The following is a 19,525-nucleotide window of genomic DNA, read 5'->3' as shown; positions in this document are numbered from 1 at the left end:
TAGACAACTTAAAAACATGTGAAGTATGTAGGAAAGTGTCTGCCACATTGTAAATACCCCATAAAAGTTAGGTATTACAATTTCAAAGACCCTACTGTCAATAAGATAATTAGCAGAGCTCTACCTATCATCAAGTTCTATCCATTTTGATTCTGAAAGAATATAGATATTATTCGCAGACTGCAAAATATTCCTTTCATTTCTATATCCACAATCGATCTTTTAAACACTAAATATTTTCTCCTATCAGCTTCACTGGCAATTTTAATGTCATCTCAACTTCATAAGCATTCTATATTTTTCAACTTCTAGTCAATTCTAAAGAGCTATCAAAATCCTTTTGGTTCAAACAACGATTTTTCAAACTCTCTGAAAGTTGGTTTCAATTTTCAAAGCTGCACTATCATTCCTATTACCTCTTATCCCACCCATGTATTATTTCATGCCTTTTATCCTCCCCAGATGTGTTCTCTTTCCAGAAGTTAATTTCCATTACTTTATCTCCTAAAAAGAAAAAAGTTCTACATTGTATTGTTTCAACTTGCAGAATAAACCAAGAAATGTTTTGCTCAACTTATCTTCCTTAAAAGTGAAGTTTCTAGCAAGGTAACTACAATAATTCAATTAATAGATCAGTGGTTCTTAAACTTTTCTGGAAAGTGACTCCTGCTGAGAATCTAAAGAAAGCCACAGACTTTATCTCCAGAAAAATACAGACAGCCCCAGAATTCAAAACTATTAAATTTCAGAGGGCCATGGGCTTCCTAACACCCATTCAAGGTTAAGATCCCCTGCTCTCAAGAAAAATATGTAAAGGCAAATTAATTACAGAATATGAATATATATACACAACATCAAAATTCAATTTAGAAGAATGGCCCTTTTAATTAGAGTAAGAAGTTATTATCATAATAGAAAAATAAAACATTGTCCCATATATTATGTATCACCATATGAATTATTTCTTAGCGTGATTTGGATAGAGTCAATCATAATGGAACTTGGGATCTAATCCCAACTCTCCTAAACTTCACTCTTGAGACTTGAACAGCTCTGCTTTAATTTCTCCATTTACAAAATGTGAACAATGCAAAGTACTTGCATTTCTTATCTATAATTTATGAGACACTGAAGCAATTTATAAATAAACTGATCTAGGAAAACTGAAATATATGTCCCTGACCTAAAATTTCAGGCACAGGCTAGAAGGAAAGTGCACTGCTTTTAAAACTATTATCATTAGGATGAAAAAGAATTTAGTTGAATATTACATAACTACCACAAATCTCAAGTTGACCATTATTCCATGATTCCATTAAGATTTACCTTCTCAGTGGTGACCTTGGAGAGATCCTTGTACAAAAGTTTCCGGATATATTCCTGGAGAGGAGGACGTTTCTTTTTCACTGTTTTTTCGGCTGGAGGTGGGTTGCAGTAGTAATATGCATTCTCTACCATTGTGACATATCTTGCATCAAGATGCATTGCTTGTTTCTTTCTCATCATTTGTTCCTAAAATAAAAAGTCTACACTAGTCAAAATACTTTCATTCTAAGGTTTCTTTATTCCTAACAAAACTACTATTCTCAGTATTAAGATTTTAGGATAAAGGTCTAGAAAAAGAAAAAAACAACTAGTTGGTATTTCTAAGTGTGTGCAAGCAGACTAATTATTACACCACTGATCAATTGTTTATAACAAATTAGCTAATAACTGCTTGGTCTTAGGCCTTTACTCAGAGAACTTTTGCTACAAATGTAATTTATAACTCTGCCAAACTACATGAACTCTAAGTATGACAAGTTTCATATATATGAGTGATTGAAATTAAGAACCAAAAATATGAATAAACGGGTGCTGGCTGTCCCACATACAAATGAGGAAAAAAAAAAAATTATTCTCAGAGCTTGTGCCATTCAATACTGTACCAGATAAATCTGACATGTCTCTATAGACAAGAAAACTAAAAGCCTCCAAGGTCTTATAAACACAGATCTAGTCAATAATCATCTACTTTAGGCTTTCTGAACTTGACAATTTGGACTGGATAATTCTTTGCTGTGGGGGAATGGGGGCTGTCCTGTGCATTGTAGGATGTTTTGTGCAACCTTGACCTCTACCCACTAGATGCCTGTTGAGAACCACTGACTAGCTGAAGATCTTAAAATAGCACTAATTCTTAAAATAGCATCATACTAAGCACTAAGATTACTGAATTTGTTCAGTCATTCAACAAACATTTTACTTAGTGCTAGACACTATTCCAGGTGCTGGAACTTACCAGTGCATAAGACAGACATGATTCCTACCTTCATGAAGCCTAACAGTCTGGCGTAAGAAGACAGAATAAACAATTCAACAAGAAAACTAACCATCTTTTAAATAATAATTGTAATCAGTGGTATGAAGGAAAATAATACAGCACTAAGATGAGTACCTATGAGCCTACTTTATACTTTAGGTAGAGGGGGTTAGGGACGGCCTCTCTAAGAAATTGAGATCTAAGTTATGACCTGAAAGATGACAAAAGATTGAGAAGAGCCATGGATAGAGCATTCACAACAGAAGCAATAGCAAGATCAGAGGCTCTGAGGCAATGGAACTAAAAGAAGGCCATTGAGGTGCCCACATGAAATTAGATATGAGAGGTAGAGAGGGCCAAGTAATAACAGACTCTGCTGACATGGTAAGAACTCTGGGTTTTAAGTATGTAGAGGGAAATGGCTGGTAAAGGACTCAGGGCTCTTTTAAACTCTAGTTTGTTGCTTGCCTCTCCAGTTTTATCCGCAACTGCTTGACTAGATGTGTCTTTTCTTCTCTGCCTTGAAGACTCAGATTAGTCTCTAAAATAAACACCACTTTTCCAGGAAACTTACCCTGACATACCAAGACTAGATTAAGTGCCTCTTTTATCTACGCCCTATATTGCTTTTACACCATATATTCCAATTGCCTATTTACTCCTCTGTCTGACTTAGTAGACTCCAGGAGAGCATGGACTATCTTTTCATCTTTATACCCTACTAGAGGCCCGGTGCAGGAAATTCGTGCACAGCGGTGGGGGGTGTCACTCAGCCCAGCCTGCACCCTCTCCAATCTAAGACCCCTCTGGGTTCAGGCCTAAACGGGCAGTTGGACATCCCTCTCACAATCCAGGACTGCTGGCTCCCAATTGCTCACCTGCCTGCCTGCCTGATTGCCCCTAACCACTCCCCTGCCAGCCTGATCAATGCCTAACTGCCTTTCCCTGCTGGCCTGGTCACCCCTAACTGCCCTTCCCTGCTGGCCTGGTCACCCCTAACTGCCCTCCCCTGCCAGCCTGGACACCCTAACTATCCTCCCCTGCAGGCCTGGTCACCCCTAATTGCCCTCCCCTGCTGTCCTGGTCACCCCTAACTGCCCTTCCCTGCAGGCCTGGTCACTCCCAACTGCCCTCCCCTGTAGGCCTGGTTCCCCCCAACTGCCCTCTCCTGCAGGCCTGGTCACCCCTAACTGCCCTCCCCTGCCAGCTTGGTCGCCCCTAACTGTCCTCCCCTGCAGGCCTGGTCCCCCACAACTGCCCTCCCCTGCAGGCCTGGTCCCTCCCAACTGCCCTCACCTGCTGGCCTGATCGCCCACAACTGCCCTCCCCTGCTGGCCATCTTGTGGTGGACATCTTGTGTCCACATGGGGTGGCCATTTTGACCGCATGGGGGCGGCCATCTTGTGTGTTGGAGTGATGGTCAATTTGCATATTACCTCTTTATTATATAGGAGGATGTGTCTGACATAAGAGTTTGTACTCAGTGAATACCATGAAGCTGTTAGGGAAGATATTTCTTGATTCATCAGTCGAGCTTAAGTATCCCCTCCATGAGCCCATAATGTTCTCTGCATAGCTCTATTAAAGCACTTACAACATTGTATTCAAATTAGCACTAGATATGGACCACTTTGGCAATTGTATTCTTTGTACCACTTCTCCTAACCATGCCTGACACATAGGCCTCACAAAAATGTTAAATGATAAATAAGGTTCCTATCCAGAAAGCAAGAGACTCACTAATAAAGGCTAGCTTCTTTTGCTGTAAGAGGGGAAAAGGTCCACTGAGCCAAGAAAACCAGTCAGACAGGAAGGACTCTGCTTTTCAGTAACGTGACGTTCATCCATACTACCACAATTAGTAAATATTTTCCCCAGCAAAAAGTAAATATTGAGGATTCAATGTTATAAATAAAAAGTAGATAATAAAAACTAAGCTTCCCTAACATCTCTATTACATTTTTATTTAATTAAATATATTGGGTAACATTGATTAATAACAACATGTTTCAATTAATACAGTTTTATTTGCAGTGTCTCATTTAACCTTATGAGTATGAGCCAAAGAGGAGGAAGAATTTTCTCCTTGTTACAATTAAATTTGAACTTGGAATAACTATTATATGATTAATATGATATAAACTTAAAGAGAATTTGGAAATCAATTCTATTTGATGGCCTTCACATTAATATTTTTGTTTAGGAGAAATAAATTCTCATGTTTCTTCATTTTTAAATATTATTGGCAGAGAATTCAGGCTTACAACTGGATTCTAAAAAAATAGGTAACCTAGAGAAAATGACACAATCAAGACTTTTATAACAGCAACAGTGATATAATGACAGTGTATGCCCAGAGCTCTCTTGAACACTAATACCAACCCTGCAAAAGGCTATCAGCAAATTGCATGAATATTACCAATAAGCATAATAACTTAATTGATTAATAAACTTGATAGTCATTAGGCATTCTAATTAACTTAAGAAATAACTTCTCCCACGAGGTAATTTTTTAAAATTAGACTTATATTTTATGTTTTTTAATTTTTAAATTTAATTATATATGTTAAGTTTATAATTTATGTGCTTATGGCACGCCAATCTAACGTAATAATATTAAGAGTACCTGCTCATTTGTATCATTTGTCAAAAGTTATTTTTGATTAGAACTTGTATGCATATGTGCATAACCCATGAACACAGATAATAATGTGGTGAAGGCCTGGGGCAGGGGCGGGCAAGAAGGGGTTGATGGGGGAAAAAGGGGATATCTACATCTGTAATAATTTCAACAATAAAGATTTTTTTAAAAGTTATCTTTGGTTAAACTTAACCCTCATTCACAATATTGTTAACTCACTAAGAGCCAAGTGAGAAAAATACCAACGGCTGTCCAGAAATGGCAGCTCATATATATAGGATGTTCTAGTTAAGGTAGAAAACTTTATGTTTCTATGACAGAGCAAGATAACAGGCAATGTTTTTAACCCCTGAAGTAAATCAACAACCTCAAGGTCTTACTAGGATTCTCAAACCCTTACCAAAAGCACACTGGTCCTCAAGTGAGATTCTGGAGATCTGAAAAGAAATCTTCCACATGTTTCCAATAGGGTACATGCCATTTCAATATGGTGATGGGAAAAGTCTGATAGAAGCATCTGTAATAATAATAATGATGAAAAACCACAAAGACAATACTTCAAGCCTATTAGAGAAAAAAAATATATTTCTAATGTGTGTAACAATTTTTAAAATGTCAGTATAAAAAACAAAAGCTAGTCTTTTAGTTTAATAGTCCTCATCGATGGACATCTTTTGTGGTTTGCCATAAAAATCTTTTCTAAAACCTTCAATATATTTAATGTTTTTTGTTCTAGATAGATATATGGAAATTAGTATCAAAGCCCTTTCTAAATGTACTATTAAATGCCACATATTTAAACACATCACATACATAGCTTACATTCTCTAAATTATTTTTTTTGTTTAAATAACATTTATTTTTGAAGTTCTGACTACAAAAGACTTATTGTATAAAATTTATAAACACAACACATTACCACAACATTTTAGTAGTATTTATTCTCCTAACCTATTTCTATGCATATTTTCTAAACCAAAATAGATTCAGACATATCACATCATTTGATATCTTGTTTTTTGTTTGTTTTGACTAACATGAATATTTTTCCATGTAAATTCTGAATCTCTTGGGTATAGTGCCAAATACATCAAGACTGTTAATTGTGCTGTTCAATTCTGTATATATAGTACTTACAGATTTTATCTGCCTGTTCTTTCAGCTCTTAAAGTGTTTTCAAGTCTCTATGATTGTGGATTTTTTTATTTCTCTTTTATTTCTTTACTAGAGGCCAAATGCATGAAATTCGTGTACGATAGGCCTTCCATCCCCTGGCTGCCAGCATCGGCTTCCCTCTGGCACCCAGGACCCAGGCTTCCCTTGCAGCCCCAGCTTCGTCCGGAAGGACATCCAGTCTAACTAGCATATTACGCTTTTATTATTATAGATTTCTTTTGTCAATTGTTTCTTTATATATTTTGAAGCTACATTACTGATTCAGGAAGTAACACTTTCGTATTAAAATGACCTCTTCGTTGCTATCAACTAACCTTCTTTATTCGTTTTTTTAAAAATATGTTTTTGTTGATTTAAGGGTGGAAGAAAAGGGGGGGAGGAGTGAGAGAGAAACATTGATGTAATTGGCTGCCTCTTGCTCGACCCTACTGGGGACTGAGCCCACACCTGAGCATGTGCCATGATGGGGAATCAAACTAGCAACCTTTTGGTACATGGGACAACACTCAGCTAACTGAGCCACACAGGCCAGGGCCAACTAACCTTTATTTCTAATACAGCTTCATCCCTTAAAGTCTACTTTGTCTGATAATAATGAAACCAGGTGTCTTTTAAAAAGTGCTTCCACGGTACATTTCCCCCATCTTTTTACTTTAGCCTTTCTGATTTTTATAAAGGGGTGGGCAAAATAGGTTTACAGTTATACAAATAAATAATACAATAATTAATAAATAATACAAAGATAAACTCTGTGTTTCTCATATTCAAACTGTAAATATACTTTTGCCCAACATTATATTTAAGAGTATGTCTCGCCCTGACTGGTTTGGCTCAGTGGATGGAGCGTCGGCCTGCGCACTCAAAGGTCCTGGGTTCGATTCAGGTCAAGGGCATGTACCTTGGTTGCGGGCACATACCCAGTAGGGAGTGTGCAGGAGGCGGCTGATAGATGTTTCTCTCTCATCGGTGTTTCTGACTATCCCTCTCCCTTCCTCTCTGTAAAAAAATCAATAAAATATATTATAAAAAAAAAAAAAGAGTATGTCTCATAGGTAGCATACAGTGGTGGTGGCGTTTTTTAATTTTTTTTTAAGCAAATACCTTTGTAAAAAATACATTTTTTTATTGATTTCAGACAGGAAGAGAGAGGGAGAGACAGAAACATCAATGATGAGAATCATTGATCAGCTGCCACCTAAATGCCCCACACTGGGAATTGAGCCTGCAACCAGGACATGTGCCCTGACCAGGAATCGAACAGTGACCTCCTGGTTCATAGGTCAACCACTGAGATAAGTCAGTCGGGCTATTATTTGTTTTCTATTTTGCTGACCTGTTTAATGTTCCTTTTTACCCCCTTCTTGCCTTCCTTTGGGTAAATAAAATATTTCTTAATTATTTCACTTTTTCTAGCATCTGTAACAAAAACTTTAAATTTGTCTATTAAAAATAATTCAAATAATTCAGCACTAACCTTTAAACAATGCAGTGTATCATTTTTTGTGAACATCTTAAATTTAGTTAGTTCTCCAATAAAACGAACAGTTTTGTTCTTTGTTTCAATATTGATCTGGTCCTTTTTTCGTACCTACAAATTAAAAGAGATACTGCTTAGATAATTAACACTTTGAAATCTCTGGTAAGAACTGTTATTTTAATGAGACTAAACTCACTCTAAATAGTTTAAATAAATTTGGTATAATTTCCTGCTATATTCAAATTGTTTTACATTAAGGCAAAATAAGCTCTGTATAACACCAGTGCCAGAATGTGCTTTGCAAAAACAGTTCCATGGTCAAATAATGCATTTTGTAAGGCTAAAAGGGATCACAAAATAAGAAATCTGTTTAACTTAATTTAATTAAATGTTTCTCAAATTTATTTGGCAACATAAATCCCCCTTTTGAAATGTTAACAATGACTAGTTAAGATTCCATTATATTAATATCATAAGGAACACACTTTAGGAGATGCTGCTTTATAAATAATGAACATCAAAAGCTCATTTAAGCAAAAATATTATTAAGGCTCAGTTAGTGTATTATAGTGACAAACTATATATTGCATTTTTTATTATAAGTTCATTATAATGAAATTTCCAATATAATAACTATTCACTTTTATCACTAGTCACAGCCATATATCAAAGTTCAACTCCTTTGCAAATACAACCTCCTACTTAGGCACACATTTGAAGAAATACTAAATATGACAAAACCCTATTACAGCAATACAATGTGAAGAGACACCTTGGATTTAACCACAGAATTACATTTTCATCAGAAAACCAAACCTAGTTTGGTTTCTATTTTCTAATATTAAACAAAATTATACTGAATAAACTTGACTGTTTTAGCCTTGCAATTTAGAAAAGAGTACAGCCTTCATAAAGACCCTTTCACAAATATGTCTGATCAAATTTTTAATTTTTCTTACTTTGTGAACTCCTAGGAATTACAAATGTGGACCCTGGGCAAGATTTGCTGGGTTTAAATCCAAGTTCCATAATTTACTAGCTGTTATTTAAATTCTATGCCTCCATTTCCTCATTTGTGTAATGGAAATAATAAAAGTAACATGCCTAGTAGGGGTGTTGTGAGTCTTAAGTGAATTGGTACATGTACAGCACATGCAACAGTACTTACAAAGACCAAGAAGAGTCCAATAACTATTAGCTACTATTAATTTTATCTATATTTGTATATTTTTATCACTAATACATGGACATTAAATGTTTACTGAGTAAACAAATAAATGAAAATGCTTAATGTTTATGCATATATTGCAGAAATGAAAGAACAAAATATCTATGGTCAGAACATCTCAGCCTTTATGGTCACTCTATGCCATTTTTTGAGGGTATATGATCTTAGACAATTCACATAAACCCCCTGAACCTGTTGGTTCACTTGGTAAAATAAGGATAAAAATAAGGATGATGATGATGATGGTAGTGGTGGTGGTGGTAATGATAACTACATTTCACTTGATAATAAGCAAGCAATATACAGGACAAAAGATTATACAACCTTTAAAATGATACATAAGAAGTGTTTTAAATGACACTGTAAAATGTTTCTGCGTGAGAAATAAAGAATGGAAAATTGTACATACAATATAAATTCATCCATGAAAAACTAAGGAGAAATAAAGGTAAAGAAAATGTACTAAAATATTACTGGGGTTTGCTTTTAAGTGATGAAATTATGTGGTTTTTCTACCTTCTTTCTACTTTATATGTTTATATTTTCTAAATCATGAACACTGAGCATGTGTTTATTTTAGAGTTAAAACAATATAGAAATTAAAAAAAGCGTGTAAAAAAGCATTTCAAAAATGATACACTGACGCTGAATATTTAGGGGGAGTGGGGCTGGGAAATACATATATGTTTTTAAAAATCTCCTTGGGTGATTCTGGATGCACAAGCTCTTAACAACTGCAGTGGAGTATCATACAATTTTAAGTATTACTGAGCATTACAGCTTTCAAAACATGTAACATAGTGTATTTTCCACAATTACTCTTAAACATTATTGAAGTTAATGAGATACAATCTCACTAACATAACAAAATTATAGAATTTTTAAATGAAGTATTAGAAATCAATTATCTCATTCCCTCATTTTCAGATGGAAAAAAAAAAAGGCTTTTCAACAGACTGTAACTTATAAAAAAAGACTAACTCATTCTGAATCCTCATTCAATATTTTCCGGTCTCATTTGTTGACTCCTTTAGATCAAAAAGTATGTCAAAGCACTTCTGCAAAAGTACAGATGAATTAACAACATATAATTTTTATATATATTTTAGCTCAATGTCGCATAAAATTTTACTTATATAATTAATCATCTTTAACAAAAATGGTGCTTACAGTTCATTTATTAATGACAGATGAAACTGAGATTGAGTAACTAAAGTCATATGCAATATTAATAAAAACTCTTCAGATATGTCAACATATAAAAAGAATTTCCAAGGCCTATCATTCATTATTCTCCTATAGAAAGAATACTCGCACCCCTAAACGTCATCTTAAGTAGACATTATAATTTCTATTCACCATAATTTGCTCATTTTGTTTTATATAAACTTTACTTTTGCAATGACTCAACTAACTTTTTGGACAATCTACTATAGGCCAAACACTAAGTAGGCACTAAGTCTATAAGTACATTTTCCTTTAAAAAAAATTTATTCTGTGGACCACTAATCTACAAAGTAGGAAGGGCAAGACTCTTGATCTACTAGGGTATGGCATATTGGAACTTCTATTTATATTTTTGTTTTTTATATAATAATTTTCAGTGTACTTTTATATGTTTTAGAAAGTACATAAAATATTTGGTACAATTGTAAAGGCATACTAGTTTATAAATAAATATACCTATACTGGAATATGTGGTTAACTTATTCTACCGAGAGGCTTACTTAAAAAGCTAAGAGAACACTAATTTTAAAAATGTCAAGCAGTCAAACAACAGTGTGGTGATTGCAGGGGTGGAGGTGGAATAGGGTATAGGAGAGATTAATGGTGATGGGGGAAAATTTAAAATTTTTTAAAATGCCTATCAGTGAGGGTGATATGTTTATATTTATGTAAAAGTTGTCCCCTCCGTTATCAAAGAAGCAGACTCTGCTAAAAACTTAGAGAACTAGAAAAGAAAAAATATTTCTCACTATTCAAAGACAGTCATTGCTAACATATTGATAACACATCTTAACATAACTGTAAGTTTATTATGTGTAAGATTTTATAGCTTGCTTCCCGCCCCCCCCCCGCCCCCCAAAAGTGCTTTCTCTATGAGATGAAAACTTTTTGGTAAATACCACTTTCAATGGCTCTATGTCATTTTCTTAATCCATTGTTTGGCTTTTATGTTATTTTCTGTTTTCTTTTTCCTATTACAATTCATAATGTGAATAAAGCTTTGGGAGTATATAGAATTTTTAGGACAGATTCTCAGAGTTGTCCAATGTATGAATACCTCTAAGGATTTTGAAACATAGTGCCAAATTCGTTCTCCAAATTTCGATCACAGTATATGTGAATGGTTTCATTTCTATTAGCTTTACTATTCTATTAGTCAAATTAGCAAATCTGTGGTTTTAACTAGAATACTAGAATTTCTTTGACTACTATATGTATTTCATAAAGTTTTGCTAACCAGCTTTATTTCTTAGGCGAGATTCTTTAGCTAGGTCAAATAAAATCAGATGTGACAATATGATGGAGCTAGGTAGAAGGCAGAGATGGGGACACCTGGTTAAAAAGCTATTCTCATATTTCAAGCTCTGGAAAATGAAAAGCAGTGGCAGTGGGTATGAATAGGAGACCATAAATTTGAGGAGGTGTTTTAGAAAATAGTATCAATAGAATTTGGTGACTACTGGCTCCTAAATGTCAGAGGAGCAAAAATTGAGGTATTTCCCTTAGTGATCAGATAAAATATATTACAAATTTACAGGGAGAATATAGAAGTTGATGTAAGGAAGAGAAGGATAAAGACATTTTTTAGAAGAAATGAATGAGTTTATGAACATATTTAGCTAGACGTACATGAGAACTTACTAAGCACCAGGAGAGAGGTTCTGGCAAGAGATATGTATTGGAGGTTGCTGGGAAATAGATGTTAACTGAACCCCAGGTAAAATGTGTTCCATCAAAAAGGAGGGTGAAGGAAGAAAGTCTGGGGAACACCAACACATAAACTCAGCTGGAAAAAAGAGCAAAGGACATTGAGAATGGTAGTCATAAGTAAGAACTAGGAGAAAGTGGTGGCAGAGAAGAATTATTATTATAATGATATTTATGTCCCGGCACTGTGGGATCAACTTTATATGCATTATCTCATTTAATCCACAAAAACAATTGTTTTAAAAGATATAACTATTATCCCCATTTAATAGGCAAGGAAACTGAAGTTTTGAACACTTAAGTAACTTGGCCAAAGTTACAATACTAGCATGTGGTAGAGCCAGAATGACAGTTTCCTAAAAAGCAGAAGAGTCCAGCAGTTTAGAATTTGCAGAGATATCGACTAACATAAGGCAATTAGGAAGACACTGGTGGTCTGTGCCAGGGTGCTATGATAGAACAAAGGATAAATGTCAGTAGTAGAAGAGACAAGTATACTTTAAAAAACTTGAACAAGAGGGAAATGAAAGAGAATGGGGGGAGGGAGATTGTTTGAGGTAAGTTTACTTGTTGCTATTATTTTATTTTCATTTAAGGATATTAGTGTTAAGCATATTTATAGCCTAATAAAAAGTCATTGGCAAAGTGTGCAGATTTGGGGGTAGGGAACAAACAGATCTTGGAAAAAGTAGGTGTTTCTTCTCTTGCCCCAAATACCCCCAAGAGCAGTGGTTACCAAAGTATATTCCTAACACTGATATTCTTCTAGTGACAAAAGTATGCCAGTTCCTTCAACTCTCTTCCCAATTTTTAAAGGTGAGAGGGGAAGTATACATGAATAGAATTTTCTTAATTTTAAGTTTCTCACCAAAAGCACTAATTATGCTTGGTATAGCAACTTGCATTTTATTTAATTTTGGATTTGGTTAAGGGTGTATGCATATAACTCAATACAATACAATCATACTATCTGCTAGTAAAAGTTTCTTATTTGTATGATGAGATTAAGTATATCAACAAGAATATCATGAATTCTGATGTATCTGTCCTTGAACTAGCAGCATTTATCAAAGTGTGTTCTTTGAGTGACTACCTATTTAACACCCCCAGAAGGTTCACAATGCACATTACCCTATCAAAGCTTTCAGTCTTATAATGAAACAAAAACAAAATAATTTAACTTTCTTGATCTCAGTGTTTCCAAACTTCTTTAAACATAGAAACATGCCATTACTTAATACTATGAAAATATGAAATATACTTTAGCAGAAGCGGCCCAAAAATACCTTAACCACAAATATCCTATTAACAGGTTAACTCCTAGAACAAGAAGCCCATCACTGACACTTGCTCCTTCCTCTGAACTCAAGGTAATGACTCTCAAACAAGTCATTTGGCAATTAAGCATGCAATTCCTTATAATATCAAATATATTTAGGGTTTACATTTTTATTTCTCTCTTGCTTCTGTGAGTGCTTAGTCTTATCTCCCCAACTACAGGTGATATTCCTGACCTCAGGAATTGTTCTCTAAGTGCTCAGCAATAGTGAATTGTGCAAAGCAAGTGCAATAAAGTGCATACTGAGCATAGCAAACATTTATTTGCATTCCAAGCAACTCACTATAAAGCTAAATTTTGTAAACACAATTTTTTCCATTGGTGAACAACATAAACACTTGAATTTCACGTCGTTTCAAAGCCTACCAATGCTCACTTTCAGTCACCTCTAACATATCAATTTACTCTTTTCAGGACTATATTTGAAACTTTATCACCTCCACAAGATGACTACGTAATAGGAGTTTTTAAGAACCACTAACAGGCAGATTCCTGGGACGAGAAAGGGAAGGAAGGTGGCTACTAACAGGTCCCTAGTACTTTACCAGGGTACTTTTTAAAGAATTCACCACTATCTAAGGTAAAGATTCTTAAGGCAAGAATCAATAAAAACATGGGCTACAACAGCATTCACTGAGGTCATATCCTCTGTTGAACCTCATGTGCCCCAAATATTTGGACCCCCAATACCTAAACATGCATCCTATAGGCACTGTGCCCTGACTGGTAATGGCCAATCCTATGTTTCTTCTGGGAAAACCTGCTGGCTCTCTTGAAAATGTTTACTTTACAAAAGCAAAAAGGGCAGTACCTACAATGGAGAAATAAGACAGCAGCAGCAGCTCAACCCCAAATTGTAATATCACTTAATCATTTCAGGCTTTGTTGAGTAAATTTATATTAAAAAATTTAGACCTATATTCTGAACTGTTAGGCCACTATCAGATTTCAAAAATATGCTTACCAATAATAAATCATACTCTTAAACTAAAGAATCCTCACTCAACTTTTAAGTATATGTATCTATGTAAATTATAAAATAAATGCTTAAATACATACATGAAATCTGAAATCCCCCCTCAGCATGGAACAAAGATCCTCTGCTACATCAGACATGCAGGGATGCAATGTAGCAACCAATCTTGCATAAAATGGTAGCAAATCCAACCTGCAAAAGTTATATGTGATAAGTGTAAAAAGAAAGACAGAAGAAATAATTCATTAAAAAATTTAAACTTCCTCAGATATATTCACAAATAATTAAAAAACTAATAATCATACAGACATTCTTATTTATTGCCATCATAATGAAGTACACATTTACTTTGCTTTGTGAAAGCTTATTAACAATATAGTATTTTCCACCCAGTGCTTTAATCACACATTTGCAATTTTACTTAGTATGCAATTTTGATAGAATATCAAGTGAAGAAAATACTTAGTTTTTACATAGGCTAAATTTTTAACCACATAATTACTAAGTAAACAAAGCTAACTTAAATAGTGCAAAGCAGAATCCTTTTAAACCATTTACTTTACTTATCCATTGATAAGTTATTTGGAAACCTCAATGTCTAAAGTAAAAGGGTAACCAATAACCCAAAAGGCATCTAAGGCAGTGGTTCTCAACCTTTCTAATGCCGCGACCCTTTAATACAGTTCCTCATGTTGTGGTGACCCCCAACCATGAAATTATTTTCATTGCTACTTCGTAACTGTAATTGTGCTACTGTTATGAATCGTAATGTAAATATCTATGTTTTCCCACGGTCTTAGATGACCCTGCTAGCGGTTCTCAACCTGTGGGTCTCGAGCCTAAGACCATGGGAAAACACTGCTGCTGTAGAGCCTAAGACCATGGGAAAACACAAATATTTACATTACGATTCATTAACAGTAGCAAAATTACAGTTACGAAGTAGAAATGAAAATAATTTCATGATTGGGGGTCACCACAACATGAGGAACTGTATTAAAGGGTCGCGGCATTAGAAAGGTTGAGAACCACTGATCTAAGGGTCAAAACCATATCACAACCCACATACTAACTTATGTATTTTAATCACTATAGAACCCTCTCAAACTCTTGTGCAGTGCCTATTTATTCTTACTTTAGACAATAAATGGCAAATATGTAGTTATCAGTGCTGCCACCCCATTTTATTATCAGAGCACTTTCTCATCAAACTTGGATGCAGCTCCATAATCCTGCTTAACACAACACTCCAGGCAACCACCACCAATCAAAACCAAACATGAGCTAAAATTTAGTTTTCATTCCTGCCATAAACATCCTATCTAATAAAAGAGTAATATGCAAATTGACCATACCTCTGCTACACCCACAAGCCATGCCCACCAGCCAATCAGGAGTGAGTATGCAAATTAACCCAACCAAGATGGCTGTGGCCACAGAGAGAGCAGGAGGCTTGAGTTTCCCTGGCAATGGAGGAAGCCAAGCTTTCCACCTGCCCTGGCCTGTCTTGGCCTCCGCTTAAGGCTACAAAGTTTCCATTATAGAAGATGAATAAATCCCATCAAAAATGGCTGCGGCCACGGAGCAAGCAGGAGGCTTGGCTCCACTCAAGGCTACAAAGTTTCAATTATAGAAGATAAATAAATCCCAGATACCAGGGCCTCCGCTTGGGTCACCAGGGGGCGTGGCCAGCCTGCAAACCACCACAGGCCCCTCACCCAGGCCACCCCAAGCCCCAAGGGAACCCCCACCCTGATCCGGGACACCCTTCAGGGCAAACCAGCTGGCCCCCACCCGTCACCAGGCCTCTATAATATCTAATCCTATCTAATAAAAGAATAATATGCAAATTGACCATCACTCCAACACACAAGATGGCTGCCCCCATGTGGTCAAAGATGACTGCCCCCATGTGTATACAAGATGGCCACCACAAGATGGCCAGCAGGGGAGGGCAGTTAGGAGGGACCAGGTCTGCAATGGAGGGCATTTGTGGTTGATCAGGCCAGCAGGGGAGGACAGTTGGGAGGGACCAGGCCTGCAAGGGAGAGCAGTTGGGGGGACCAGGCCTGCAGGGGAGGGCAGTTAGGGGTGACCAGTCCTGCAGGGGAGGGCAGTTAGGGGTGACCAGGCCTGCAGGGGAGGGCAGTTAGGGGCAAACAGGCTGGCAGGGGAGGGCAGGTAGGGGCAAACAGGCTGGCAGGGGAGCAGTTAGGCATCAATCAGGCTGGCAGGGGAGTGGTTAGGGGGTGATCAGGCTGGCAGGCAGAAGCGGTTAGGGGCAATCAGGAAGGCAGGCAGGCGAGCAGTTGGGAGCCAGCAGTCCTGGATTGGAGAGGGTGCAGGCTGGGCTGAGGGACACCCACCCCCCATGCACGAATTTTGTGCATTGGGCCTCTAGTTATTTTATAAAACTTGATTTTCCAATGAATCAACACTCACCAGATTAGACACTGAAAATTAGAAGCAGCCAGAAACTAATCCTATATAATAAAAGCCTAATATGCTAATTGATCGGTCAGCCATTCAACCAAAGCATAATATGCTAATGATATGCTAAGGTTACTCAACTGCTCACTATGACATGCACTGACCACCAGGGACAGACAGATGACCAGTTGCTATAATGTGCACTGACCACCAGGGGGCAGACGCTCCGACCAGTAGATTAGCTTGCTGCTGGGGTCTGGCCAATCAGGACTGAGGAAGATGGGCTGGACATGCCCTGGAGCCCTCCTCCCATGGTCCCTCCCCAGCTGGCTAACCTCCCTTGTCTATCCCCAGCCCTAACTGTGCACCGGTGGGATCCCTCGGCCTGGCCTGTGCCCTCTAACAATCCGGGACCCCTTGGGGGATGTCTGAGAGCCAGTTTCAGCCCGATTCTGAAGGCCAGGCCGAGGGACCCCTCTGGTGCATGAATTTGTGCACCGGGCCTCTAGTAAACAAACAAACAAACAAACAAACAAACAACTGCACTGACAGCAGCAAGTAATGGGAGCTGACAGTGAAGGAAGCTGAAAACTATAAAAATTCAACAAAACAGCCCCAAAATGACAACAGCCTAAAGCCACTTAGACCATAAACAAATAATCCTATGTTGTAATTATCCCGGAATCTATCACTATAGAGTATTACATGAAAATGGTTTGGTCATCAGAGAAAAGTCTGAATAACATGAAAGGCTTAGAATTAGATTTTGAAAACTCCCAGCATGGACAGATTAAGCTTTAGCTGGAAGAAGGGACAATAGTGAAGGAAGAAAGACTGCAGATAAAATTTGAAAGGTGAATACTCTGGTTTCTCTTCATATCGCATAGCTCTTTTGCCTTTTACTAAAGATTTCTGTGGGGGGAACAATTAAAAAAATTTGGGGGCGGGGGGAGATGGGGTAAAGAAAAGGAAAGTGCTCAAATTCATGCCTACGAGCCTCAAAAACTTTATATTTCTTTTACCATTAAAATTTCTTTTAAAAATTAATATTTATTTAATTCTTACTAATCTGCCAGGTCCTGTCTTAGGTATCTAACACACATTATTTAACTTGTTCATTCTATGAGGTGGACACATTATTAATTACTATTTTAGAAAGGAACAGGTATTGAAAGAAGTAAACAACATGGTGGCTTTGTAGTAGGTAACTCAATAAGCTTTTTAAATGCATCATAAGAAACAATGAAAAATACAATCCATTATGTAAAATTCTGAATCAAAACATTTAATGGTAAATTCTATTTAAAATGTTTTCTAAAAATTATTTTAAAAGTTTTATCAATTTATGAGGTCACAGAAGTACTATTTGAGAGATTTAGAACCCAAGTCTCCTAACTCCTAGCGCATTGCTCGTCACAGAAAATGCACATATGTGGGTCACATTATTCCTTGATATTACAGAAATGAGATATTACTGTAAGATACTCTCATAAATATGTAATCATTTTCTGAATGTCTACTGCTACCAAAAAAAAGCCTGCCTGAGGCAAATATTTACTTTTCTTGCATAATAAAGTGATACATACTAATACCAAATCTACTTTCTAAATTTTCAAACTTTAGTTAGAATGTCATATTATAATATATTCTATCCGTTAGAATATTAGGTTTTACTTTTTTTCTTTTTCACATTATCAATTGCCAAATACAAATATAGGCTTTAAATGTATGCTTAGGTTCATCACTTCTAACTGCCACAACTACAGGTAAGAAAAATTAAGATGACTTAAAGTCATGGGATAACAAAGAGTAATGTGCTAGGAGTTAGGAGACTTGGATTCTAAATCTCTCAAATAGCACTTCTGTGACCTGATAAACTAATCTGACTTCGACTATTATCTCCTGCTCAATGCTCTCACCAGCCCCTCACTAATTCTCAACACAGCAGGCAAGCCCTTACCTCGGAGCCATCACACTGGCTGTTCTCAGTTAGCTGCAGTACAGTTGTAATTCCCCAAATAACTATTCATGCTGCTTACTCCCCTAGGAAGCAAGTCAGCCCTAATAACACCTCCTCATTGAGACCCACTGTGAATGCTCCCTTGAAACTGGAAATTCACCCAACCCAATCCCTGTACCCTGCACTGTTTTTTAAAAATAAAATTTATCACCTTCTAACATCTATATATATAAAAGCCTAAGTGACCGTTCAACCGTTAGCTATGATGCGCACTGACCACTGGAGGCAGATGCTCAACGCACAGGCATGGAAACATGGAACAGACTGATGAATCTCAGAGGGAAGTGGGGAAAGGGGACAGGAAGAGATTAACCAAAGATCTTATTATATACATACTAAAGGCCTGGTGCATAGATTCATACACCAGTGGGGTCCCTCGGCCTGGCCTGTGGGGATCCGGCCGAATTCGTGCACCGGGCCTCCAACATCCCCCGAGGGGTCCCAGATTGCTTTTGAGAGAAACATCAGAGCACGGGCCAGGCCAAGGGACCCCACCAATGTACCCGGTGTATTAAGTAATTTACTTACTTGTTATGTTTATTGTTATCTTGTTTGTCAACCTTCCCCATTAGAATGTAAGCTCCATAAGAGACAGTTTACCAGCTCTCAAAACAGTGCCTAGATCATAGTAGGTGCTTAATAGACACTTGTTAGATAAATGAGTTTCTCACAATTAAGTATATTGTTAACTTTAGTCTCTTCTTCACTATGTTATAAAACATCATCCTATTTTTGTAAGAATATTAAACTTGATCAAGTTTCATATTTTGTCAGATAAAAGCTCATTTATCAAATACCTTTTATGCAATTAATGGGGGAACTAATTATAGGCCCTGACCGAGTAGCTCAGTTGGTTAGAGCATGTCTCATCCTGATATGTCAAGACTGAAAGTTCAATCCCTGGTCAGAGCACATACAAGAATCAACCAATAAATCAATAAATAAGTGCAACAACAAACTGATGTTTCTCTCTCTCAAAATCAATACAAAAAAATTTTTAAT

At 36.7% G+C, this 19,525-nt stretch overlaps 1 protein-coding gene across 6 annotated transcripts in view; it reads right to left on the bottom strand.

Moving 5' to 3' along the window:
* UPF2 (UPF2 regulator of nonsense mediated mRNA decay) overlaps positions 1 to 19,525 on the bottom strand; it is a gene marked incomplete at its 3' end in the record, with an annotated part of 132,838 nt that overhangs the window by 46,461 nt on the left and 66,852 nt on the right. For all 6 annotated transcript variants that reach the window (XM_080643569.1, XM_080643568.1, XM_080643573.1 and 3 more), the window contains exons 9-12: positions 14,157 to 14,265; positions 7,594 to 7,707; positions 5,344 to 5,460; positions 1,327 to 1,512 (exon numbers count right to left, since the gene is read on the bottom strand). In XM_080643569.1, the coding sequence (XP_080499695.1) occupies positions 1,327 to 1,512; positions 5,344 to 5,460; positions 7,594 to 7,707; positions 14,157 to 14,265 (526 nt within the window). The remainder of the gene's footprint in view (positions 1 to 1,326; positions 1,513 to 5,343; positions 5,461 to 7,593; positions 7,708 to 14,156; positions 14,266 to 19,525) is intronic.

The sequence above is a fragment of the Plecotus auritus genome (assembly GCF_963455305.1).
Source record: "Plecotus auritus genome assembly, chromosome: 1".
Lineage (NCBI taxonomy): Eukaryota > Metazoa > Chordata > Mammalia > Chiroptera > Vespertilionidae > Plecotus > Plecotus auritus.
Note: the sequence above shows the minus strand (reverse complement) of the source record. Positions and strands in the feature narration are given on the sequence as shown.